We start from the raw sequence: 23822 nt of genomic DNA on the forward strand, positions 1-23822 counted from the left end.
TATTGTGTAGCTAGAGCTGCTTTGTCATTCCACATGCTGAAAGGAACAATTATTCTCCAATGTGGTAATACCCCAGGTCTTTGCCTAAGACTTGATAATTACTATGATCAGTCTTGTAGTTTACATGGGCGGATCACTAAACTTAGGGCGTTTGTGAAGGGTGGAGCGGCTTTTGTTTCTAGTATACAAGCGATGCTCTTTTAATTAATCAAGCTGCATTTTAAAGAAAATAGGGGGGAAAAAAACACAAGCACAGGGTATAAAATCAATTATTAGGCTCAGTTTTGCTATTTTATTTATTTATCTTAAAAACAATAATGAAAATATATATTTACAAAAAATGCAAAAAATTATGCTTTGGGAAGCTATACATACATCCACGAAAAAAAAAAAAAAGATAGAAAAAGAAAAAAAAAAGCTCAACATAAATAAGTTAGTATAATTTTTCAGTGTTTTTCAAAAAAAAGAAAAAAAAGAAAAGAAAGACAGAAAAAAAATGAGGCACACAGGTACACTTCAAAGTTTTACACCGAGTGAGGTGGTGTCACTTTGTTTTTCTGCCCTCACTTAAAATGAGAAATGAATAGTGCAATTGCATGTTCCACATGAATTCCACACCACAAAGACAAATCTTTGATTCACATATTTGCATAAAAGAAAAAGGCCCAGTGATTTTTTTTTAAAACATAGTTTATCTATGTTGACCTGGACAACATGCATTACTTACTAAGGGGAAGGATATGTGGCCTAAAAGTAAATAGAATATGAACTTACCTAATTTCAAAATAAAAGCTAAATCTTAGGATTATTAGCAAATACTGTTAAAAAAAATTTGGTTGGATATTGCTCAGCAGTTTAGCCATCCTCCCCTCCCACCCCTCACCCAGAGAATTTCTTTTTTTTAAAGGCACAAACTTTGGGCCTCCCCCATCCTTAAAAGAAATATTATAATAAAATAATGACATAAAACTGGGAAACAGGGAGACATGATCTGTGTGTAAACTTTATCTGTCATGGCTATTCCCAGTTAGATGGACCTTCAACTTACAGTGTGGCCATCTGGACCTTCAAAATAAAGATATTTAACACTGGGAGAATAAAGCCATAGAAAAAGTGAAGACATTTTGTTTCCACATAACCCTGACTTTTTTTTTTTTTTTAATCTGCATTTATTTATTTTTCTTTTTTTTTACTTATATCAATTACCTGAATAATGATTTTTTTTTTTAAATGACCACTATAACAAAAATAATATTTCTCTGTTGGAAATTGCACTGCAACTTCCCATGTCAAATTCACACACTTACACTTAAAACACAATTAACAAAAAAAGTATGAAAAGCATAATATGCTTTTTTATGTGCTACATCTGAAACATAGGTAGTAGATACAAAACAAATGAGCAAAAATCAATTTGCACAATGCTACATTGTCTGCTGCTTCTGAGGCAAATTAATTCATATGAGTGCCAAAACTTGATAGTGTACATGTTCAGTGCTTGTGCAGCCTCTCCCTCCTCTCTTCTGCAGGAAAAGGTTGCTTTAAAAAAATAAAATAAAAATAATAATAATTTAAAAAAAAATCTCTCCCCTCTGTCAGATGATGAGAAAAAAGCTACAGTATTCCATCAGCAACAGGTCTCTCCTCTCTGCTCTGTGGGACATAAAGAGGAAACGAGGCTGTTGAATGGTACAATGGAAAAAGGCAGTTATTCACACGCACACACAATAAAGGGTTGACCAGTCATACTCAGAAACACTGTGTTTACATGACATGACGCATAAATAGCATGCTGGGTTATTTGTGCAGACACTGACTCCTAACCTGGCGCTGTTTGCCCGCTGAAGCACCGCTCAGACCTCGAGTCTGCCGGGTCTCTCCTCCGCGGCTCTTATCGTCTGACTTCCTGCACCGTCCGACTTGTCATCGTCGTCGCCACCATCTCTACTACGCGACCTTTTAGTCAAACACTCGGTGGAGCAAGAGTCTGTAGTGAAAGGGCGGGGGGGGGGGGGGAGCACACGCAGAAAAAGTTATCAGGATGTTGTCGCGTGGAGTACATTTTTAAAAGCCACCAGACGCATTTGTGCGATCAGCTGCCCGAGGAGGAAACGGTGTGCATCAGTAATATGGCGTGTTTTTGGTTCTCAGAGAACTTCCCGCAAAGTTTCACCTTCAGTAACAACTCAAAATAAGACGGTGGTTGAACCACACACACACACACAACTGCTGCACCTCCGAGACGCCCAAATAAAACCAATCAAAACTAAAAAGATGACAGCTCTCACCTGCATCTTCTGCACTCCTTTTCTTCGAACCGTTTTTGCCTGGTTGGAGACCCGACGGCCTGTCACCGCCGTCGTTATCCAGCCGGTCGCTGTCTCCGGGAGAGCCTCTCGGTCTGCTGTGAGGCTGCCTGCTATAAAATTCCGGTGCGTCGTCGTCTTGCACCCAGTCGTAACTGCGCGGAGCGAGCGGCCTGCCTTCCACCAGATCGAAATCGTAAGTCTCCCTGAAACGCTGCACCTCCTCTCGCGCCGAATTCTCCGCATCCCTGCGGATCTCTTCTGGGTTCGGTCTACCGAAAAGATTTCTGCGAACCGAAGTTCTGACGTTGTCCTGCTGCCGAGCATCCACCCTCTCCACCGGGCTCGCGTTAGAAAGGCGAACATCTGACATTTTGTTGCACATACAACGACGAAAAACAACACACGCGTGCTTCAAATCGCTGCTTCCGAAATAGTATTCCTTTCAAACGGACAGTCACGGGAATGATGCATGCATGCTCCGCGCGTATCATCCAAAAAATAATAATTTCAGAGGTGGGGGAAAAAGCGTCTCCGAAGGCGCACGGGAGGCTGGCTGGGTGGGTGTGTGGAGGAAGAGGAGGGGGATTTAACACAGCCACTCCTGTCAACTCCGTAGTAAGGCAGATGAAAACACATCAAGTCATAAGAGCCAACATGGCGTTAGAGGCAGCTCCGAGTGTAGAAGAAAAGTTGACATCAAGGACTATTTAAACAGAGAAGGCGATTCATTGGTCTGAACTAAGAACCGCCCAGAAACTCTTACACAGAGCGGAGCTGGAATAACTGTGCACATGAATATGGCCTAATTACTGCGTTTCGTTACACACGGGAGTCAGGAGACAGGGAAGGAAGGGTGTAGTTACAAATTTAAGGTGTTGTTTTATCTCTCTCATTAGCACGATCGCTAAAAATAAAAGAGAGAGAGCGCGCAGCGGGGTGAAGATCAGACCTCACGTGTTAACACCTGACACCGGGATTACCGGGCAGAGAGAGCGCTCCGAGTACGGGACCGCGGCGGCAATCGGTCACCAAACGATTGTGCGAGTGCTGACAGATACTGCTGCATGATTTGATTTGGCGTCACGTAAGCAGATTGGACACGCTTAATGCGATCACTGTAGCTCTGTTCAGTTACAGCTCCAAGGTCACTGAAGGACACCTGGGGGCTCCAATGCGAGAAAAGTGCGAGAAAAAGGGGGGGCGAAAAAAAGAAACGAGGCACCCACTCACCCTCCAGTGACATCAGCGAAGGGCTTCGTCATCGTTGGCTCGGTGCCTATCGCTGTCAGACTTCGCCACTGGTGCCACAGGGCTGGTTTGTGTGCTTCACTGGCTGTAATTGCTCGTGTGCGTGCTCAGAATTTAAACAGAAAATAGAAACCACTTAAAAAAAAATCACTTTCAGTTTCACACCAATTTCCCCCCTAAGAGTTCTCATTTTGTATTTGTTTAAAAAAAGTCATTATTTAACTAGTGATCATCAACTTTATTGGCATTCTGTGGGCTTTGTAGGAATCCTGTAATAATCAAAGGGAAACTTAAACTCAGTGTCATCTGCATTCCTCTGCAAGCATATGCCAGTAAAAAAAAAACCATCTGGGGCCTGCCTGCAAGACCATGCTGCTTCAATTAGCCCTCGAGAAGCCTCTGAACATGTAGGGATAAACACAGCGAGTGTGTGCGTTATATCGATGTTATCGCTGTTTAATCCATAATGTGTTTATGCTGCTGTAAACGGTGCGTGGTGCTGTAGGGAACAATCCTTGAAGTGAATGCTGGACTCAGGACAGGTAAACTGGAATAATAAGTGAAAAAGTCAGACAGCCGATGCAAAAGGCGATGTTTTTATTTTAATGGTGCTTCACAGACACTGCTCAAGTTTATGCAGATGGAAGCAGAGATGCGGATTCAATGCTGTGTATGCTTCAAGTAAAAAAATAAAATAAAATGGGAGTAAATGCTTAACGCAACAGCTAAATGTAACTAATAGGGGATGATGCAACTGTGCCACATTCTGCCACTAAAACAGTTACATGGTAGCTATACTTGTTTGTGGAATCGCACAGTGCATATAGTTCACATTCTTTCCCAGAATAGTTGCCAAACTGGCCTCCACAAGCAACTGGCTGGGAAGGCCCATCAACCTAATAAGATGTCACCCTTATCGATCTCTTTTAAGATAAATAAATAACATCCAGCAGGAAAGTCGATCAGTCTGATTCACAGTGTAAACCACTGTTTTCCTGGTTGGTCCAGCGTGGTCATCTTTACACACACGTGTTGTGGACTCCTTTCCCGATCTCATGACACTGCAGCCTTTGCACTCTGCTTCTTCTTAGCCAGCTCGACCTGAATTTGATGGGGAAACTGGTCCAAGTGCTTGTTCACACATGGCACGCAGAACCTCTTGGTGTAGAAAAGGCTGCAGTCCTAACAAAGTGAGAAGGAAACAGAAATGACAAAAGTTCAGCATTTGGCTCTCCATGTTTGCATAAGTAAAGTCCAAAAGGTAGTGGGTGCCACTACTCTTTGGACTTGATTTATTTTCACCATCCACTTGTAAGACTGAATATTGATTGCAAGAGATTTAGAACCATGAAGCCCACTCAGCATTTCAGCCACATGATCGGAGAGTCATCTGAGCAAAATATCAAAACCACAGACATGCATCTGCAAGTGGAAAATTATGACAAAAGCACAGGGTTTAAAATCCAAAAAGGACGTTCGGCCCACAGCTGAGGACAGTCCTCCTGGTTGAGTTTGTTCAAGGTTCTTTATTTGTCACCTTGAACCCTGTCTGCAGCTTAGCAACACGGTTTAATATGGGTGAGATTAAATGATAGGAAAATATTCTGACCATATGATGAGACATCTTACCGATCCAACACAGACACAAGTGCCACAAAGGCTGCAAATGGACCCCAAAACTAGAAACTTCTCCCTGTCCGGACTGAAGGGGTCCTTGGTGATAAAACACTCCTCAAGCAGCCTGACGAACGACAGACAACAACACACATGCTTAACTCTGGCCCATCTTTAAGTCATGAAGGGCACATGTACATAGTTCAAGCCTTATTCTGCTGCAAGTGCAGTCTAGTCACCGCTGGGCACTTTATTTCTCTCCGTGTTCAACGCAACATGCAGTTAGTTACATAGCGGCTAACAACATTAGCGTTAGCCTTGCTAACACCAGAGCTCTAAAAATGGTACGGGTTGTTTTTTTGTTTGTTTGTTTTTTGCTTCATTTTCACTTACACGATAGCTCTGGTGTTAGGCGGTTTCTGTCCGTAGTAAGTAAAGGGGCTAGTTAAACTGCACAACTGGCACGTAAATGTTTTTTGAGGGTTATCACTAGCAGCCTTTTCCTCCATCGCTCACAGCAGAAAGTCAGTTCCTGGTTTTCTCTTCCAGTCCGTCAGTGTTGTTTCGTGAAGCTTTACCGCCACCGACTGGACTGGAGCGGTAAGACAACCAAAAGTATTACAATATGATGGCGCTGTAAAGCGATAATAATGTGGTTACAACGATTATAACAGCGTCACTTGTATTTTAAAAATGACATAGAGAGAGCTGTAAAATATGTGACTTTAAATACTGTACTATGTTAAGCAGTTCAATTTAATAATATTTGAATGACTAATTGATAGCATGAATAGCAAAAAGTACTTTTCCTACAGTCAAAATGTAAGTCCAGTAGGTAAAAGTTTCTATTTTATTTATGTATTTCTTTTTTATTTTTATTTCTAGCCAATGAAATAATAATTTAATCATAATTTATTTCAGACAAACGAAATGTGAAAGCTTGTTTTCACCACTGAAAGGGGAAAAATGGCAGGAAGAGCTAAGTCAAAATATCAAGTTAATATCTCAGATTTTTGACTTGTTGACTTAAACTTCTGAGTAAGTACAGGGTGGGCCATTTATATGGATACACCGTAATAAAACGGGAATGGTTGGTGATATTAAAGTCCTGTTTGTGGCACATTAGTATATGTGAGGGGCAAACTCCTCAAGATGGGTGGTGACCATGGTGGCCATTTAGAAGTCGGCCATCTTGGATACAACTTTTGTTTTTTCAATAGGAAGAGGGTCATGTGACAGATCAAACATATTGGTAATGTCACAAGAAAAACAATGGTGTGCTTGGTTTCAACGTAACTTTATTCTTTCATGAGTTATTTACAAGTTTCTGACCACTTATAAAATGTGTTCAATGTGCTGCCCATTGTGTTGGATTGTCAATGCAACCCTCTTCTCCCACTCTTCACACACTGATAGCAACACCGCAGGAGAAATGCCAGCACAGGCATCCAGTATCCGTAGTTTCAGGTGCTGCACATCTCGTATCTTCACACCATAGACAATTACCTTCAGATGACCCCAAAGATAAAAGTCTAAGGGGGTCAGATCGGGAGACCTTGGGGGCCATTCAACTGGCCCACGACGACCAATCCACTTTCCAGGAAACTGTTCATCTAGGAATGCTCGGACCTGGCACCCATAATGTGGTGGTGCACCGTCTTGCTGGAAAAACTCAGGGAACGTGCCAGCTTCAGTGCATAAAGAGGGAAACACATAATCATGTAGCAATTTCAAATATCCAGCAGCCTTGAGGTTTCCATTGATGAAGAATGGACCCACTATCGTTGTACCCCATATACCACACCAAACCATCACTTTTGTTGTTCCAACAGTCTTGGAGGGATCCATCCAATGTGGGTTAGTGTCAAACCAATAGCGGTGGTTTTGTTTGTTAACTTCACCATTCACATAAAAGTTTGCCTCATCACTGAACAAAATCTTCTGCGTGAACTGAGGGTCCTGTTCCAATTTTTGTTTTGCCCATTCTGCAAATTCTGTGCACCGATCTGGAGTTTGTCCCCTCACATATACTAATGTGCCACAAACAGGACTTTAATATCACCAACCATTCCCGTTTTATTACGGTGTATCCATATAAATGGCCCACCCTGTGCTTACTCACTTTACTTTAAGCACGTCTTTTATCTTGTCTTCCTCTTCTCACCCTAACCGGGCCTGGCAGTTCTGGAGGTTTCTTCCTGTTAAAAGGGAGTTTTTCCTTCCCACTGTTGCCAAAGTACTTGTTCATATGATTGTTGGGTTTTTCTCTGTATGTATTATTGTAGGGTCTACCTTACAATATAAAGCACCTCGAGGCGACTGTTGTTGTGATTTGGCGCTGTATAAATAAAATTGAATTGAATTAAAAGTCAAAATTTATACATAATACCTCAGAATTTGATTTACCAACAATGAAGAAAAAAATGAAATAAGTCACAGAAACAACCTTCCACCATAAAGAGTTTGGTGTATGTTCTGAAGTGCTCATGGCTTCATTTAGAAAGTGATGTTAAATAGATTAGTTTATTTCAGACTACAACACATTTAACATCAACAGCATGTTTACACATATATATAAAAGATAAAATGTTTCATTATGACCCACAACAACTTCGCAATGCTACATCGCGGTTCAGAGTCCAAGTACAGAAAAATAAGGTGATCAGCTCCTCTTTTTGAGGCCTGCAAATACACACGTCCCTTACACCGAGGTTAAGGCAGTCTTGTTATATTTCCAAAACACAACACAAGCTAATTAACAGATTATTTTGTTTGTATTGGAAATATAAAGTACTGGCTGTTAGCACATTTTTCTCCTTGAGATTTAGTTTTACATAATGGCAGGATTTGTACATAAACATGTACTCTGTAACACTGAAAATCTGAATTAAAAGGAAAAAAAAGTGAGCTATCACGCTGTGTTGGCTTTTAACAGCAGGGCAGAGGATGAATAAAAAAATGACACATCAAATAACAGATTATTGCCTGCGGGAGAAGTAAGGCTAATTATCTGTTATGTGTTGGAGGCAGAAGCTGTGCCCAAAACAGGAGAAACCTGAACTCGTGCAGCAAGTAACGATGACACTTGATCAGTTCTCTGCGAGTTGTCAAGGTAGTCAAAGCAAACGTGCTACAAGTACGCAGTAACAGAACAAGAAAATGACATAAACCACATCCAGAGGGCCCTAATCTGTTATGTTCACAGGCATAGTTATCCTCAGTGCACACATGAGGTCAGCAGTCATACCCAGGTATATTTTTGATATGTGTACATAAATAATATGCACAGCCTGCTTCAGATTCACTTTTCTTCACATGTGTAAAAGCTGGCATCCAAGGCACTCAGCTCCAAGACATTCTGGTGCTGCTGGTCAACCAAATTAACCCTTTAATGATACCTCTGCACATCTATGGTTAAAAAAAACGCTCCCTTTCCACTGTGCGACCTCTTAATGAAGTGGAAGCAGTCACTTTCCCAACAAAAGCTGCCTCCCCCCTCCTTAAAAAAAGATTTTTGTTTTGCTCCGGTTTGTGCAGCAGCCTCAGAAGCTGCATTGCTGTTCCTTCCTGTACATTCATATGCATTTCTCAGTTCATATACTCAGTACATGTCTCTGTATATTTCTTGCAGCAGCGGGTGCAGGGAAGTATCCTCTGTCGTCTTGATTTCTTGCACCAGCTGAGCATGCTCAGTGACCAGCTCCCGGAGGTCAGCCAACTTCTGCAGCAGCCTGGGGAAAAGGAAGGTGTCATCTGGGTGATTGGCCAGCAGGTGGAGCCGCAGCGCCTGAACAATGCTTTCCTGCAACTGCTCTACTACAGGTACGTCTACCAGGCCTGGACGATCTTTGGGAGCAGTGGGGGAGGACAAGATAATGAAGAAGGAAAATTCAAATATGTCTTTTTCTCTTTTAAATTATTATTCTACCACCTATTATCGGCCTTTTACCTCCACAGCAGATAATAGCAGCCACAAAAAGAGCTAGGTCGCTGTCGTCCAGCTCCAGAGAGTTGAAGCGTGTGGCAAACTGGAATTTGGGCTCCATCATGTCACTGAATGGTCGGCGGAGACTCTTGAGGAACTCACGGGTGATAAAGCCTCCACCACGGGCCACCAGGAGGCCGTCCTTGTTCATGCACGAGGCCAAGAGTGTGAAGAGGGCTTCGTAAACACCGTACTTCAAGAGAGTCACCTAAAAGGTAAATAGAAAAGCAATAGCATGTGAACACTCATCTGCTCTTCCTTCCACTTCTTACCATAGAAGGCAACCTGAAACCCACCTGATCATTCAAATCCAGACTCTGGAAACCCGGCATAGCCTTGGCAAATTCCGTTAGCTCTGTGACAGTCTCCACTGAGGTGCTCTGGCAGCAGTGGAAGAGCCTGGCTTCGGCCTCCCTCTGCCGAAGCTCCCCGCACGACACAGCTGGACTCACTTGTCCGAGGACGCTGTCAGACTCCGGATAGTTGCTGTTTGTCATATGGACCGCTAACGTTCTCTCCGCCAGCTGGAACGTCTCCATGTCGTGGATGATGAGAGGCTGCTGGGAAATACAGAATCTGTCGGTGAGGCAGAGGGCAGAGATATAGAGCAGAGAATATTCTCAAACTTTATTTTCCACTTTACCGGCTTGCTAGTTTTTCCAGTGAGTATGAGCCGTGCTTTTGCCTTGTTCATGTTGAAGTTCTTCATGTAGGCATCATGGATCTGCCTGACCAGAAACTTGTGGTCAGACATTAAGGGACTTTCCACATCTTTCTCAACCATCTTGCTTTCCTCCTTCAGCTTCAGTTTTTCTGCCTGGGGCATACGACCAAACCGGATGGCTGGTACATAAAACACTGGTCATTAGAAATTGCCACAGGACTTTCTTTTTTTTTTCCCCCTCACATTGCACAATAAATTGACATATGGAGCCATAAGGCTTATGCTGCCTCAGCAAATATTCAAGGATTCAAGGATTCAAATATGCACTAGTACCCTAAAAAAGAAAGAAAGAAAGAAAATCACGTACAACAGATTTGGTACATCCTGTTCTATTTCTATTCTTCTGAGGCATGCCATGTTCCTCTCATGTTTCTGATGCTGCTAGTGGGAGGTCATCACAACAAACTCAGTGACCCTCCAGCATTCACTGCAGACGACGGGCCAGATGTCACAGCAAAAGCATTTTGACTGAAGTAGAGCTAAATTTCCGAGGAACGACAACCTGCTGATGTTTTAAAGAGCACATGTTGAGACTGAGGATGTTCAGACTCTTATTGGCAGTTCACGGTGCATCGGGCTAATCACCCTCAAGTTCTTTCACTGCGATGTTTCAGCAGTGCTTTGATCAGAGTAATTTGTTACATACTTGCAACCTTAGTTCCACATATGAGGAAAAGATGTATGATACCAGTTTTTCCATATCAACAGATGTCTGAGAGGTAGAATCACAATTTTACCCTTTTGGTTAGCTTATAATAGCTAGCTTATGGTAGCTAATGCTCGCAAACTTAGCCTGACCTTTAAGTTTATCACTGGTTGCTTGAGCTTGTTCTCAGATTATATGTTTTACTGTTTACTCTAATCCTGTAACTGTGACTACACTGGCTGATATTTTGCAAACTTTCAACTTTTTCCATTACCGTTGTGGGACATGCCCACAGAGAGGCACTTGTGGAATCTGCAGTACTGGCACTTGTTTCGGTTCTTCTTTTGGATTTTGCAGTTCCGCTCACACTTATCATACTCCAGCTTCAGCCTGATGGTCCTCCTAAAGAAACCCTGATGTGACAGACAGAACAAAAAGACGTTATCACTTAGCTTTCTCAGTGGTCGTCGTTCAACCACACTGCATAAGCAAAAAATGCACAATATATCCATATTTTCTTACCAGATTTCATTTGTACTCTGCAAACACATTTTGCACCACCTTTGTACAAACTCTGTTTTTGTCTTATATACTCTATTTCCATGTATGCTTGCACACGTTTCATTATACTGCAGCAGTCTGTTTCCCACTTTACAAGAAAGATTTAAAGAAATATGGCTCAAGACTTGCATAGTATTGCATGTGCAAAGTACATTAATACGCACATATTAGTGAATGGGATCCAGTGCCTTTGCATTAGCACCCTGCTCAGAGTCATGAACAAAACAGTTAACAGTTTGCATATTTTATGCATTTTTGTATTAAATGTGCACCTTTTAAGCTCTGGCAAGATCAATGTTAATATCTTTGGATTGCATTTGAGGGAAATTACACCTGTTCTTAAAGGAAAGGATCTCTAAAGATGTGCAGTAGATTTGACCTTTTTTTTGAAGAACATCTCTTTTTGGAGGAGACGTTATAGCCCTCAGATAAGGCAAGGCGCGTGATATTCTAATGCATACTCCACTTACATCAGTAAAATTTCCAACAGGCCAAATGGTCATTAAAGACATCATCTTACACCTGGCTGAATTTATGCTGAATAGCAGCTATTTTATAATTTTATTAGTTTTATTATGCGTCATACACCACTTTTGTGTCAATTTTAAGCAAAAGAATCTCTTTTGTGTGGGTGGAATCACCCAATAGAAAGCACTGAAGGCCATATTACAGTCATCAGAAATGCATTACATAACATTACAGAGCTGCAGAAGGAGGAAAAACAGATGTGTGTGTTTATGCCATACATGTCCCTGCATGTTTGTGTTTGGAAAAACAGACACAACCAGAGGCCAGTACTGTGCTGCGATATCTTAGCCGGGAGGCGAGCAGCAAGGCTGACAACATAAACAAAGAGAACGATTGTGCAACGCTTAGGAGCAAAAGTCTCTCTCATTTTTTCAATTTTCTATCACTAAAGGCTTTTCCTGACTCTAATAATATCTCCTTTGCTCTAATGTTTCAGGCCCATTATCACCACAGACTTAAACCCTGGTAGGGCAACATCACAGCGCGTTCACAGTCCCACTGCTCGGTGCGCCTCTCTTTGAAGCGAGGTGCTGAAAATACTCCACAGAGCCCATCCAGCATGGTAACCGCGAACTGTGACTGTGACATATCAGAAGCAAGATTACTGCAGTCAGAGAGTTTAGAAGCAGTGCCGTCAGAGCACGCCCCGTCACATATGCAGTGTCCAACAGTTCAAGGTCATCACGTCCCTGCTTCAGCAGCTGCTGTGTGACACGGTGATAGGTGTCATGCCAACGCTGGCAGCCGCTCTGACAGCAAGACTGTGGTGATGAATGAGACGTGTGTCGTAAAACAGAGCCCCCGTGGGCAGCTACAGAGTTAGACAGCAATAGATTATCCACCAGATGCACTTTTTTAGCATTAGAGCCAGCACAGTGATCAACCGTCATTGGTTTTTATCAGAAAACCCCCCCAACCTATGTGCAGATGCAGAAGTAGAGACATGTTTATCGCATTTCCAATCAGTGGCAATGTCGTGGAAAAGCGAAAGATCTTTATTAAAGAGAAGCAAAGCATGAGACGTCAACAGGGAGAAAGGGTCAGAGTTTAAAAACTCATGCAAAAGTAGCAAATAAATCTCAGATTAGCAGCAACAACCTGCGGCCAGCTGTGAGGGTGCAATGATCTCATGTGACTGCACAAACAACGCAGCGACCGTCCTCTATGGTTTTTAACACGTGCGCTGGTTACTGAGGCCAGCGGTCTCACTTACCCAATGTCCAAAAACATAGATAAAGGAAAAATGAAAGCAGCAAAAACTACATTTTACTAATCATCAAATCCCAAAAGGGAATATTTAGCAAAGTAGAGCAGTCCACTGTGTCAGTAGCTGCTCTGTGTGTTTATAAATGTGCGTGTGTGTATTAATGTCATTGACTTTGGCTCTGTGCCAACCAGGACAGAGGTGACAGGCCTAGCCGTCATGTCCTCTACCCCACATGACTCGGCTGTGTGTCTCAGAAAGTTTCCACTGGTCTCCAGGTCAGGCGCCTCTGCGCTGCCAGGCTTCTGTATGTGTTTTGGTGCTGCGTGCGTTCAGGCATGCACGTCATCTTTTTTTAAACTTTTAGCTGTGCCATTCAAAAGAACCGTGAGGTGAACTGTGTTTTCATTAAGTTAATATCTTTGCGCTCCTTTAATCGCCTTTCTCGCGCCAAAGTACGCCTGCATGATGCAGTCGATGTGCTCCAGCTGGCTACACGATCCCTGTTTAAGTCCCATGTTTCTTACCTTGCAGCCTTCGCATGCGTGCACCCCGTAGTGGAAGCCCGAAGCTTTGTCAGAGCACACCCGGCACTCGAGGTTGAGGGTGCTGCCGCTCTCATCTTGGCCAGCCGCTGCTCCGCACACTCCTGATGATGGACTCGAGGCTGGGGTCAAGGTCTCTACAGCAGAAAAGATAAAAAAGACAAGAGGTTACAAGTTTTAACATTTGGCATGATTAAGGATCCTGCCCCTGATTCTTTCCACCAAGTTTCTTACCTGTCTCTCTGTACACCAGTGGCACCGATGGGTTGAAGTTGGGGTAGCACTTATGTGAGTAAATATATGTTTTTAAAATTGGGGTCTTTGGGTCAAGCCAGATCTAATAATGAGCTTCTAATATTGTCATTTAAAGCCATATTAGGCTCCAAATCTTGACCAAAACAGCAAGGTAGACCAGAGCCCTACAGAAGGTGTTAGATAGCTTTTTAATTCTCTGAGGCATATGTTCTTGGAAACCAATCTCAACTGGTGATGAAGGTACCCCTCATACTCACCCAGTGCGACAGAGCTGTTGGACTCCGAACCAGTGCTCTGGTACTCTGGAAAATCAAACCCCAGAGCATCATCTCCTATAGACTGGGAGATATCACGAAGATCCTCCATCAGGTCTCCACATAGTGGACTTCCCAGGAGGGAATCCCCCAGTGGGGATGGGGGGCTGTAGTGATCCCCTGCCATGGTAGAGATCAGGGATTCAAACCCTCACTCACCAGACTGTAAAAAAAAAAAAAGAGAGAGAGATTTTGGATGAGGAAAATGAAGTCTGTGAGTGTGAAAGCACACCTCTGCTAATGTTTGGACAAACTCCTTTTAAACATCAAACTGATCGTATTGACCATCTCCATCATGTTTATTTTGAAACTTGATGTGATGAGCGAAGGTTGGATGGAACTAGGAAATTAAGAGCCACTGCACATTTATAAGGTATAAGCTATATGATAAAGTTTAGCGTACTTTGCAAGAGTCTATCAGGACTATAATGTACAAAATTAATATCATATTGTATTAAATAAGACATGCAACTAGTGACTGAGAACATTAGCAGATCAGGAAAGTGTTTATTAAGGTCACAGAACAAGTGAGCAGTATGGTAGTTTTCTCATTAACTTCTATGCAACTTGACATCTTTGTGCAGCTAGAAGTCCCCATCCCCTTTCTGGCCATCAGATTTTATGCATTGGCTTAACTTTTCATACAGTTATGCAATTTGCTAGATAAGCGATGGATGACTGGTTGGTTGATGGACAAGTTCAGGCAGTGTGTTTTCACATGAAGACTACTAAAGCACTGATATATGAAGCATTTCTCATCTCATCTTACAATACACAAACAGCGGTGAGTGCATCCCGAGGTTTATCCACTGGACACCCTCTCAGGGACTCAACAGTGGGTCACAAATGAAACATTTACCACATTCTTACAAAACATCATAATATGACTCCACAGGAGGCACCAAGCAAGCAGCAAATATTAAAACAGAAAATGAAATGCATGTTTATTGTCAAACATGTGAGACGACCGTCTGAAAAATGCAAATGAAGCACTGTCTTTCACTCCACCGGGGTCCTAATGCCATAAGAAAAATTCTATTAAGTTAGTATTGTGAGGACTATGTTCGTAAGTGAACCGTGCCTTGTGAATCAACAGCAGCACATTATCCTAAATGACTTATTTTCACACGTTTAATCCCGATCTGTTCAGCCAAAGTATTCACACATACAGCTAAATTCAAAGCCTTTCACTCTGATATATGAACCTGCACGGAGCATATAGTGTCTATTATATACACTGTTTACACTATGTGAATAGCTTTTAGGTCTACGGCACACAATTTAAAGTCACTTTTGTCTCTTGAGAATTAAAATCAAGACAGAAGTAAACAGTCGACCTGTCTCTTCTTCTGCACGTCTGCTTTCAAGAGTGGATCTCGCTGCGTGTTGTGTGGGTGGGTGTTTGCTGGAGCTCCCAGCTGCTCACAGCGGGGTAAAGGACATCTGTTTGAACCATCACGCAACACAACAGCACCACGGCCAATGTTCGTGTTCTGTAAGGTGCTCTCTCCAACCTCCAGTAATTTATAACAGCAGATGTTACTGCAGACTTTCTTGATAAGCAGATTAGAACCATCCAAAGCATTTTTTGGATGCGAAACCTAATAAGGAGGTGACCACAGACGCACAGTTTGTAGGATAAAGGCAGAAAAACAAGTCTTCCCTGCAGACAGGCGTTTCAGATTGATGGTCTGCTTTCCTAACCCTCTTAAAATGCAACTCATTCATTTTTTACAGTATTGCGTTACCATTTTACCTGTGTTTTAATTACATCAAATCTGCCGAAATTGCGATGCACAATCTCAGCTTGCACAGTTGCACACATCTGTAAGACACGCATGAAAAAAACCCAAGTGTGACTGTACAACTTTCGCTGTCTAAGCTACTTTAAACTTAAAGCATGCACTATGACAAAAAAGGGGTTGAAAAAAGTTGATAAAATCCTGTCTGTGTTAGGAAACATGCCCTCTGTGAACTCCTGAGCACCATCAGCAAGGATTATATTGATCCGAGCATGCGTCTGTATGTTTATCTAGTCTTTGTGTTGCAGCATTTAGGGGACAGGTCGTGACAGGACTCTGACACCATGCAGGTAAATAAGTACGAGTGTGCAAACAGATGTGTGCCGGCACCTGCAGCACGCCATCAACTGCACCATACAGAGTGTATTATACCTGTGTCTAAAGACTTTTTTAACAAAACACAGCAAACTTTTTGGGCAGTCATTGACAAACTTGCTGACCAACTGGTTTGTTAAACTGCTTTGATGCAGAGCGTGTGCCCGCTGATAAATTTGTTGCCCCTGGGTGCTCAAAGAGATTTCTTCATCAAAGGGTCGATTGAGCAACTCCTGTACATTCTGCAACAATACACAGCAGATAAACCACAGATCAACGAGTTAAAGTCCAGCCATGATACTCATTTCCACATATTGTTATTTTTCTTGGAGTCTAGAGTCCAACACACACACACACACACACACACACACACACACACACACACACACACGTATAAAATTCACAGTTTGAAATAGTAGTTAATAATATTACACTAGGTGTTCATGCAAGCCCTCAGTTCACCCAGTGATTGGTTTTGCTCCTCTCCTTTTCTAATCACCCCCACGCTTTTTTTGATTTTTTTGATTGGCTGCCCCTCACAAACAGGAGGTTATGTGCTAACACTGACATCAGACTGAATTTAAAAAAAAAAATGAAGCTATATCCACCACTGTAACAGTGGATAAGAGATAAATTAAAAAGGCATACTACACGCTGCTTAATGAATTGTTAAATCGAAGGGATGTTGCAGAGGGTATGGCGATTTGTTGGTGAAGTCTTGGAATTTGGAGAAAGGTGAAACTTTAAGGCTGTAGTTTCTAAAATGTGAGAGCTTCCTGGAGCTTTTCTTGGGTTTACATTAAATACAGCTTATTAAAAAATTTTGAACTTTATTATCATTTGTTATGGATTAGTTGGATGTCACAGTATTTTGATGGTTTCATCATGCCTGTAACTCTGGCCTGTCTCATTCATGTATTAAAGCCAGTACAAGGTGACAGCAAAGTTAATTGACTATATTTCCGTTTGAGTCCAGCCCATGCTTCCCCTCTACCTCAGAGGACATTGTGTTTTAACTCCCAGAGGAACTTTGATCCCAGACCTTAGGGCTCTATCTTTAGGTTAAAGGAGAAGAGGAAACAGGAGCTGCAGCCAGAGACGTCGGCTGGACTCAGGAGAGAGCACGTCAGACGATACAAAGGAGCCAAAATCAAAACACAAGGCATCATATTTCTAGTCACCTGGAAAGTTGCACATCCTTTCTTAGCCTTTGTTAATTAAAAAAAAAAAAAAAGCAACAGCTCACATTTGTCAGTGCTGAATCTGGATCGGCTGTTTGGACTTTTCGAAAACAAGGTCATCCACTGGCCACAGATTGAAAAAATAAATTTAAAAATCAGGCACAGAGTAAACGTAAAAGCCACATCAGTCTTGCATCATCAAAGTATCTCTTTGCATTGCTGCACAGAGTGTGACATAGAAGCATATCTGGGGCTGCAGGGGGAAGCGTGCCTTCCAGTGTGCGTCTGCGGTTTAGTCACAACAGATGAAGACATGACTTAAAGGAAGTTTATCTAGAGCTCACTCGCAATACAGCTCACTAAAGACAAGTGTGTGTTTGTGTGTCTGTGTGTGTGCTTTAAGAGAAAAGAGATACAAAGTTAGCCACAGTGTCCACTTCACTTATACTTTCTGCGCGATTGAATAACAAAGTTTGTTGAATCAACAGGCAACTGCACAGAGAGCTTCTTACACAGTTACATAACATTATAGAAATAAATGTTGGTAAATACCTCAGCTCGGAGTCTGCTATCCGGAGCATTTCAAGCTCTCGCTGCCGGAATGGACGCCTGTGCTTTATCAGAGGAGGAGGAGGAGAGAGCTGCTTCGGGCCTGGGACGCTCACGGATGCGCCTGCTGATCGGCTCTGCTGCCTCCCTCCCTGCCGTCAAAAACGTCATCCTCAGCAGGAAATAACGTAGAGAGGGACCGCAACATGGCGCACACACCTCCTGACACACCTATGGTTTCAACCAATCGGAACACGAGAATTGTGTGCGGGGGGGGGTTGTTCGGTAAGACACAATCCCTTCTTGGTGGCTCGGTGCAGGATGAACCGGTGTGGAGGCGCATTATCTCCTTTATCTGTACCCGGTGAAGGGCGACTGGATCTCTCTGCCTGGGCCTGTAAGATTAATGCCATCCGATCGCCTCCAAAACCACTTCCTGTAATTAAAACGTCAGCAGCGTCATACTATCGAGTAATAATTACATGAATGCTCAATAAAACGACAGCTTTTCCAGTGACCTGCCCGCTGGCAGGCAGTCTGGTGATAATCTCGCTGTAAGCAGTGTGTGCTTTTCAAATATCCTGCAAGTATCAAATGGATATTTTTGTGACACTATTATGACGTATTGTACTGCAGTTAACAGTGGTCACTTTTCATCTTTAAGGACCTTACAAAATACTCAAGATGGTTGTAATTTAGTTAGTAAATATTTATATTTGCAGGCTAATTACTGTATCAGTGAGTGTGTCAAACATGAGGTTCAGGGGCCAAACTCGGCCCGCCAAAAACTCCAACCTGGCCCACTGGACAGCAGTGAAAAATGTGAAGGGACTTCTAACAGTATTTTTCTGTTTTTTCTATGTTTTCTATTTTTAATGAACAAATATCAGAATGAATTAAATGACAGAAACGTTCCTGTTTTGTTTATTATCCATAATAGGAAGATTTTTTTTTATAGTGGATCCACTGCATATATATATTTTTGAAGTATTATTACTATAGTACAGTGTGTGCAACGAGCCATTTTCAACTGTAATTTTACCAGTCTGTTACTTACAGAGTCGTGCTGACAGATTTCTTCCATTTTCAGCAGCATTTCTTTATTGTGTAGAAAAACTGAGACGTACTGTTGAAATCTGTGGCATTTAGTTCATGGTTTAACTTCTTTACACTGGCATGGAGTTCCACTGGTCTGACCCACTTACCCTCTAAAGTGGGATATATGTGGCCTACAGTGTAAAATGATTTTTGACACCCATGACTTAACCTTACAAACCCTTTAAGGCCAAGTATATAATATTTGATACATGACATGCTCGATGTAGCAAAACACATATATGCAAATTGATGACTCATTGCTTTTTTTGGTAATTTGTCTAAAGGTTCACCCCACCCACCACCAATTTAAAACAATCAAACTAGCTGAATGAACTTTTGCTTCTAATTCCAAACCTTCTCTTTCACAGCTTTTTGTTCATTAGTGTAAAACTTGCTCTATTGTAGCATTTGTGTGAAGCCACACATTTCAGGTGACAATCAGAGATATGTGCTGTGTCCAAGTATTGCTGGGAAATGACAAATAAGTCTGTCTCTTGGTGTTATGCTGCTCACAGTTAAGCAGTAAGAAAGTGAAGGTCATTTTAGTGTCAGCCTAATTTGCAGTTGCAATCCAAATAACAACTGTCTGAGTGTTTGAATGGCATTCTACCTACTAAGCCACACACTGGGATACAAATCACGGGCATCTTTCAGGTGTTTGCCTTTTATTTACACCTTAAAAAATCCCCATCTTCTTTAAAACACATTTAATAGCATGAATAAGGTAGGCGTGTGTACTTGCTTTTAAAACGGTTGCTCCAAAAAGCCTCCCTTCACAATTTAGTGCTAATGGCACTTCATACTGTGGCTACCAGCTGGTGTTTTTTATTTGATGGTGTACACTTGGAAGACTTTTGATATTTAACTGTGACCCTATGGAACACATACTTGACCTGTGGCAAAATTAACTTTATTTCAACCATAAGCACGATGTTGTGTCAGTGCTGCTGTAAGGTTACTTTAGTTGGCAGAAAGCAGCCCTCCTTTCCTGCCTGGACCTCCTACATGTAGGTCAGCAGGACACCCTCATTCTGTACCAACTCCTTAGAAATTTATAGCCCGTCTTAAAGTACATCTAACAAATTAGTGTAGACTGCGATTGTCTCCAGCAAAGCAACAACACCGCATTTAATATCTGGCGCCATCTACTGTGAAATGACGCATGACAATAGGATATTTTGGCTGTCATATTTTCCTGTGGACCTGCACAGTAAGTGTAGACGATAAAAACCCCTCATGGTGGCTCAGCGTGTTCTCCCACAAACAAATGGCAGGGTGATAATTTATGATTTTCTTTGGTTTTACCTCGGCACCTGGTCTCCCGTTCCATCTGGGATGGAAACACAAGCTCATTTTTTCTGAATACGAAATGGTTTTTAAGCAGCGAGCTACAGAATCAGCTTTGGTCAGGGATGTCGCTTGAAAACTCAAAGCAAAAGCTGCACTCCTACGTGTGGTTTCATAAAACAGCATGACTCTTGGCTGTTTGCTCTACCTTCAATTGTTTTCTGGAGTTTTACTTGCCTTTAATCTTGCACAGTATTAACATCTTAATTGGAAGAAATCCCATGCAATTGATTTTTGTTTTAAAGAACAAAAGAGAAATGATGCATGCTTTTTAGGAGACTTTTCTAGACAGATAAAAAGATACATGTTCCTCAGACACAGAGGCTTTGGGGATTAGAATTTCAGGGCATTATGAGCTCCTTAAAGGGATTAGAGACTAAAGCAGCATTTCGAAGAAAATATCCCATCTAGGGAGACTCTACTGTTGCACAGTTGTTATCAGCACAAAGATCAGACTTCAGCCATTATTTGCTCAGCAATTATTTCTTGTCCAGTCTTTATTTAATTACTGGGGGAAAAGTACAAGCAGTATTAAAACATGAATGCTAATAAAATTAAATAAATGCCTTTTTTATGCCATCTTCCCAGTGCGAGTTACAAATGTGTAAAGTGATTGTCTCTCTGAAATGCGTCGTGTGAGTGAGCGCCACTCACCCATACACATGAACCCTTGAGATCGAATGGCAGTCTTTTGTGGGCCTTTGTAAAAGAGACTGTCCCATTTTTCAGAGGCAGGGAAAATGACAAAGATGCGCGCGCTCCTGTGATGTATTGCTGCCCTCCAGGGAAGGCAGTAGGTTGTATAGTTAGCTCCTGATGGGGTAAAATCACAACCCTGAAACCACACAACCTACTACCTCACCCTGTACGAACATCATAAAGCACCCAGGCGGGTACGGAGAGGATTTGTGCGCGAGCCGCATCGCTGCATAAATGAAACTGAAAGCAACTTTGTTATTTATTATTGCAATGAGGATTGCCATGATAATGTCAGTTGAAATGTTACATGCTGCACATAAAAGGATGCACTTGCAGGAAAAGTTACATGAAAAAGCTGCAAAAGTAAAAGTGGCTAGATTTCACATTACTTCGCTAAATTTACTACACGCTGTGAGAACAAGCTTCACTGGTTACAACTTCAGACTAGCAGAACTTACCTTTTTTTAAAAAATAATAAAAAACAACAACAACAGGCATCAATAAAAAGAGAACAATTTCCCACAAAAATCTGCATATTATTTTAGGTTAAACAAACAAACGAGTCCAAATTCAAAAGTCATGCTTCTTATCCTCTTGTGGGTACGATGATGAAGATGATGTTATTACAGCCGCTTCAGGAAAGACAGTAAGTTGTATAGTCATCTGACAGCTTGGGAATGACCCTAAAACTATACAACCTACTACCTCACCCCAAAGGACAGTTTAACTCTCGCACGGCTCTCCAGTCGCACCCAGTCGACCTGTGGGAACAGAAACTCAACGACAACTGACCTTCGTGAAATTAGGACAATACTTTAAAAAAAAAAAAAAAACTAACTACAGATAAGCTGTAATGGGTGGAGTTAAGTGTGTAAAATTCAACCACAATTCAATGTAATAAAACAACAGCATCACAAATGTGCCGATAAAAACCATAGCATCCAATTAAAGGCAGAAAAAACAGGTGGATCTTCATAAAGTTGATTTTGTCATCGTTCCAAAGGTCAAAGCTGAACTTCTGTGTGCTTGTACTGTTAGTGTATTGTACTGTGTGTAATGTAGGCAGCTATATTCAATGTCATGTGAAAACGGTAACGTAATTAAATGTTTACAATTTTAAATAAAGCCAGTTCTGTAGTCTTAGCAAAACATCATCATGAAGCAGCACTTAAACTTACTTAATTCACAGATAAAACACTGCATGTCCAAAAAAGTGCTTGTTTTACATTTTAAGAAATGAAACATATATTTATTTCTGTTTTGTTCAATCCGTTTGTTTTTTTTCTAAACTTGTTAAATCCTGACCCAGCTGCCAATCTATCAGAGGTTTAACACACGCAGACACACAACAACATCTCACAATCACATCCACAGACACATTTATAATCACTATTTACCCAACTTAAGATGCACTGTGGGAGGAAAGTACCCAGAAAAACCCACACAGGCACATGGAGAACATCCATGCAGAAAGGCCCCAGCTGATCATGAGGTTCCTTATTTTTTTTTTATACATTTAAAGGAGAGGCTTAATATGCGAAATGTGTGGTAATTAAAAAACAAAACAAAATACACTCAAAACACTTCCTCTGCATGTCACTTGAGCTTGGCAGGTCATCTTCCCTGAGCAGGTCTGTGCGGTCTGTCAACTCGCCTCCTCTCAGGTTTCCTCGTCTCGATGCTGACAAACGAGAGGAGAGAGTGAGCTGCGCTTCTCTGTTCAAAGGTCAGACTTTCACTTCTTGTCTAACACAGGAGCATCAGAAAACAACAGAGCACCTATATCAGCGGGTTCACACATGTCATCCACGATGGATACAGAGAGCAATACGTGGGCCTCCTTCAGTGCCAGTGTGCAAACACACGACTGCAGGTGCTTGCATGTCTGCATGTGAATGTGTAGAGAGTGCAAGTATCCTGTGGCTGTATTATTCATGACTATCCTGTTGCATCTCTCTGTATTGCTACCTGGCAGTTTATTAGAGGAACACACACACAGTCACACCATTAAAAGTGACTCCAAAACTCTGAAGTCGTGTGTTGTGCTTCATGGTAAACCCATCTGTGTGTGTGTCGCAGGAAACCTCGCTGCAAATGAGCAGATTTGTATGTCAGAGTGTGTGTTGGCCTGAAAGGTCGAGCAGACGAGGTTGTGGTTGTTTCAGGGAGTTTCCTGAGTGAGACAGGAGAGGCTGCGGCTCTGCTGCGGTTTCCCCCTCGAATTGGGGAGCGACGGAGGGGAGGGGAGAGGCGTGAGGGCGCGAGGTGGGGGTCAAACTTATAAAAGTGAGTCACTGCCTTAACTCTTCACGTGCACGCACCAGTTTGTGGCTGTTTTATTGCAGGTCGTTTATCCCATAAATGCCACACAAATCTCTATATGAGCTACTTACTGTCCAACCCTGTGAGGTATAAGCAGGCCTGACTGTGTGTGCAGCTCTGTTTCACTTGCACTGCTAATGCGTGTATGCAGGGTATCGGGTTTACACAAGAGAGGCCCTTTTACTTAAAGGGTCATTCCAGGTAAATTATGACAAATGTATTTTCCAGTTTACTTCTGCTGAACCAACGTTTTTATGCATGTGTCACTGAGATTTCTAACCACAGTTAAATGTCTTTTGATTTTACTCAGAAATGTTACGTAAAAAAAAAATTATTAAATTATCCAGAGTGAAAAGGACGACTTTTTTTGGAATACATAGGACTGCTTTTATTAAAAGTTATTAAATACTATAAACAAGCAGAATTTTATTAATCTCTACTGGAAGTGGGTGGAGACAGAAAGCAAAGCACAAAAACGTTAACCCTAAAAACACAAGGTCAGTCAAAAATCTTCGTTTCTTTTGTAATTTTGGGTCAAAAAGCTTTTAACATTGCCCAAAAGCATTACATTAACAC

General features: G+C 41.9%; 3 protein-coding genes across 6 annotated transcripts in view; all 3 read right to left on the reverse strand.

Annotated features, from left to right (window-relative positions):
• Positions 1-278: 278 nt before the first annotated feature.
• On the reverse strand, positions 279-3687 carry LOC146555819 (cyclin-dependent kinase inhibitor 1B-like). The gene is made up of 3 exons (XM_085252110.1): positions 2289-3687; positions 1825-1987; positions 279-1653 (listed from the first exon to the last, which is right to left on the reverse strand). The coding sequence occupies exons 1-2, from the start codon at positions 2689-2691 to the stop codon at positions 1854-1856; spliced, it is 537 nt and encodes a 178-aa protein (XP_085108236.1). The 5' UTR covers positions 2692-3687; the 3' UTR covers positions 279-1653; positions 1825-1853.
• A 452-nt stretch (positions 3688-4139) lies between these two features.
• cdpf1 (cysteine rich DPF motif domain containing 1) lies at positions 4140-5744 on the reverse strand. The gene is made up of 3 exons (XM_085252111.1): positions 5565-5744; positions 5187-5298; positions 4140-4739 (listed from the first exon to the last, which is right to left on the reverse strand). Exons 1-3 carry the CDS (start codon positions 5678-5680, stop codon positions 4611-4613), a joined length of 357 nt encoding a protein of 118 aa, XP_085108237.1. The 5' UTR covers positions 5681-5744; the 3' UTR covers positions 4140-4610.
• Positions 5745-7682: 1938 nt separating this feature from the next.
• Positions 7683-23822, reverse strand: part of pparaa (peroxisome proliferator-activated receptor alpha a) — a 48274-nt gene continuing 32134 nt past the window's right edge. For 2 of the 4 annotated variants that reach the window (XM_085251321.1, XM_085251323.1), the window contains 8 exons: positions 17784-22605; positions 13877-14096; positions 13347-13501; positions 10801-10939; positions 9800-9999; positions 9453-9716; positions 9121-9364; positions 7683-9017 (listed from right to left, as the gene is read on the reverse strand). In XM_085251321.1, coding sequence (XP_085107447.1) covers positions 8773-9017; positions 9121-9364; positions 9453-9716; positions 9800-9999; positions 10801-10939; positions 13347-13501; positions 13877-14060 — 1431 coding nt within the window. In that variant the 5' untranslated portion in view covers positions 14061-14096; positions 17784-22605 and the 3' untranslated portion in view covers positions 7683-8772. The remainder of the gene's footprint in view (positions 9018-9120; positions 9365-9452; positions 9717-9799; positions 10000-10800; positions 10940-13346; positions 13502-13876; positions 14097-17783; positions 22606-23822) is intronic. The other 2 variants (XM_085251325.1, XM_085251324.1) reach the window with 2 other exon arrangements.

Source organism: Mchenga conophoros, linkage group LG17, assembly GCF_057382185.1.
Source record: "Mchenga conophoros isolate Kocher_MC1m ecotype Shallow Benthic linkage group LG17, M_conophoros_male_GT1.1, whole genome shotgun sequence".
Classification (NCBI taxonomy): Eukaryota; Metazoa; Chordata; class Actinopteri; order Cichliformes; family Cichlidae; genus Mchenga; species Mchenga conophoros.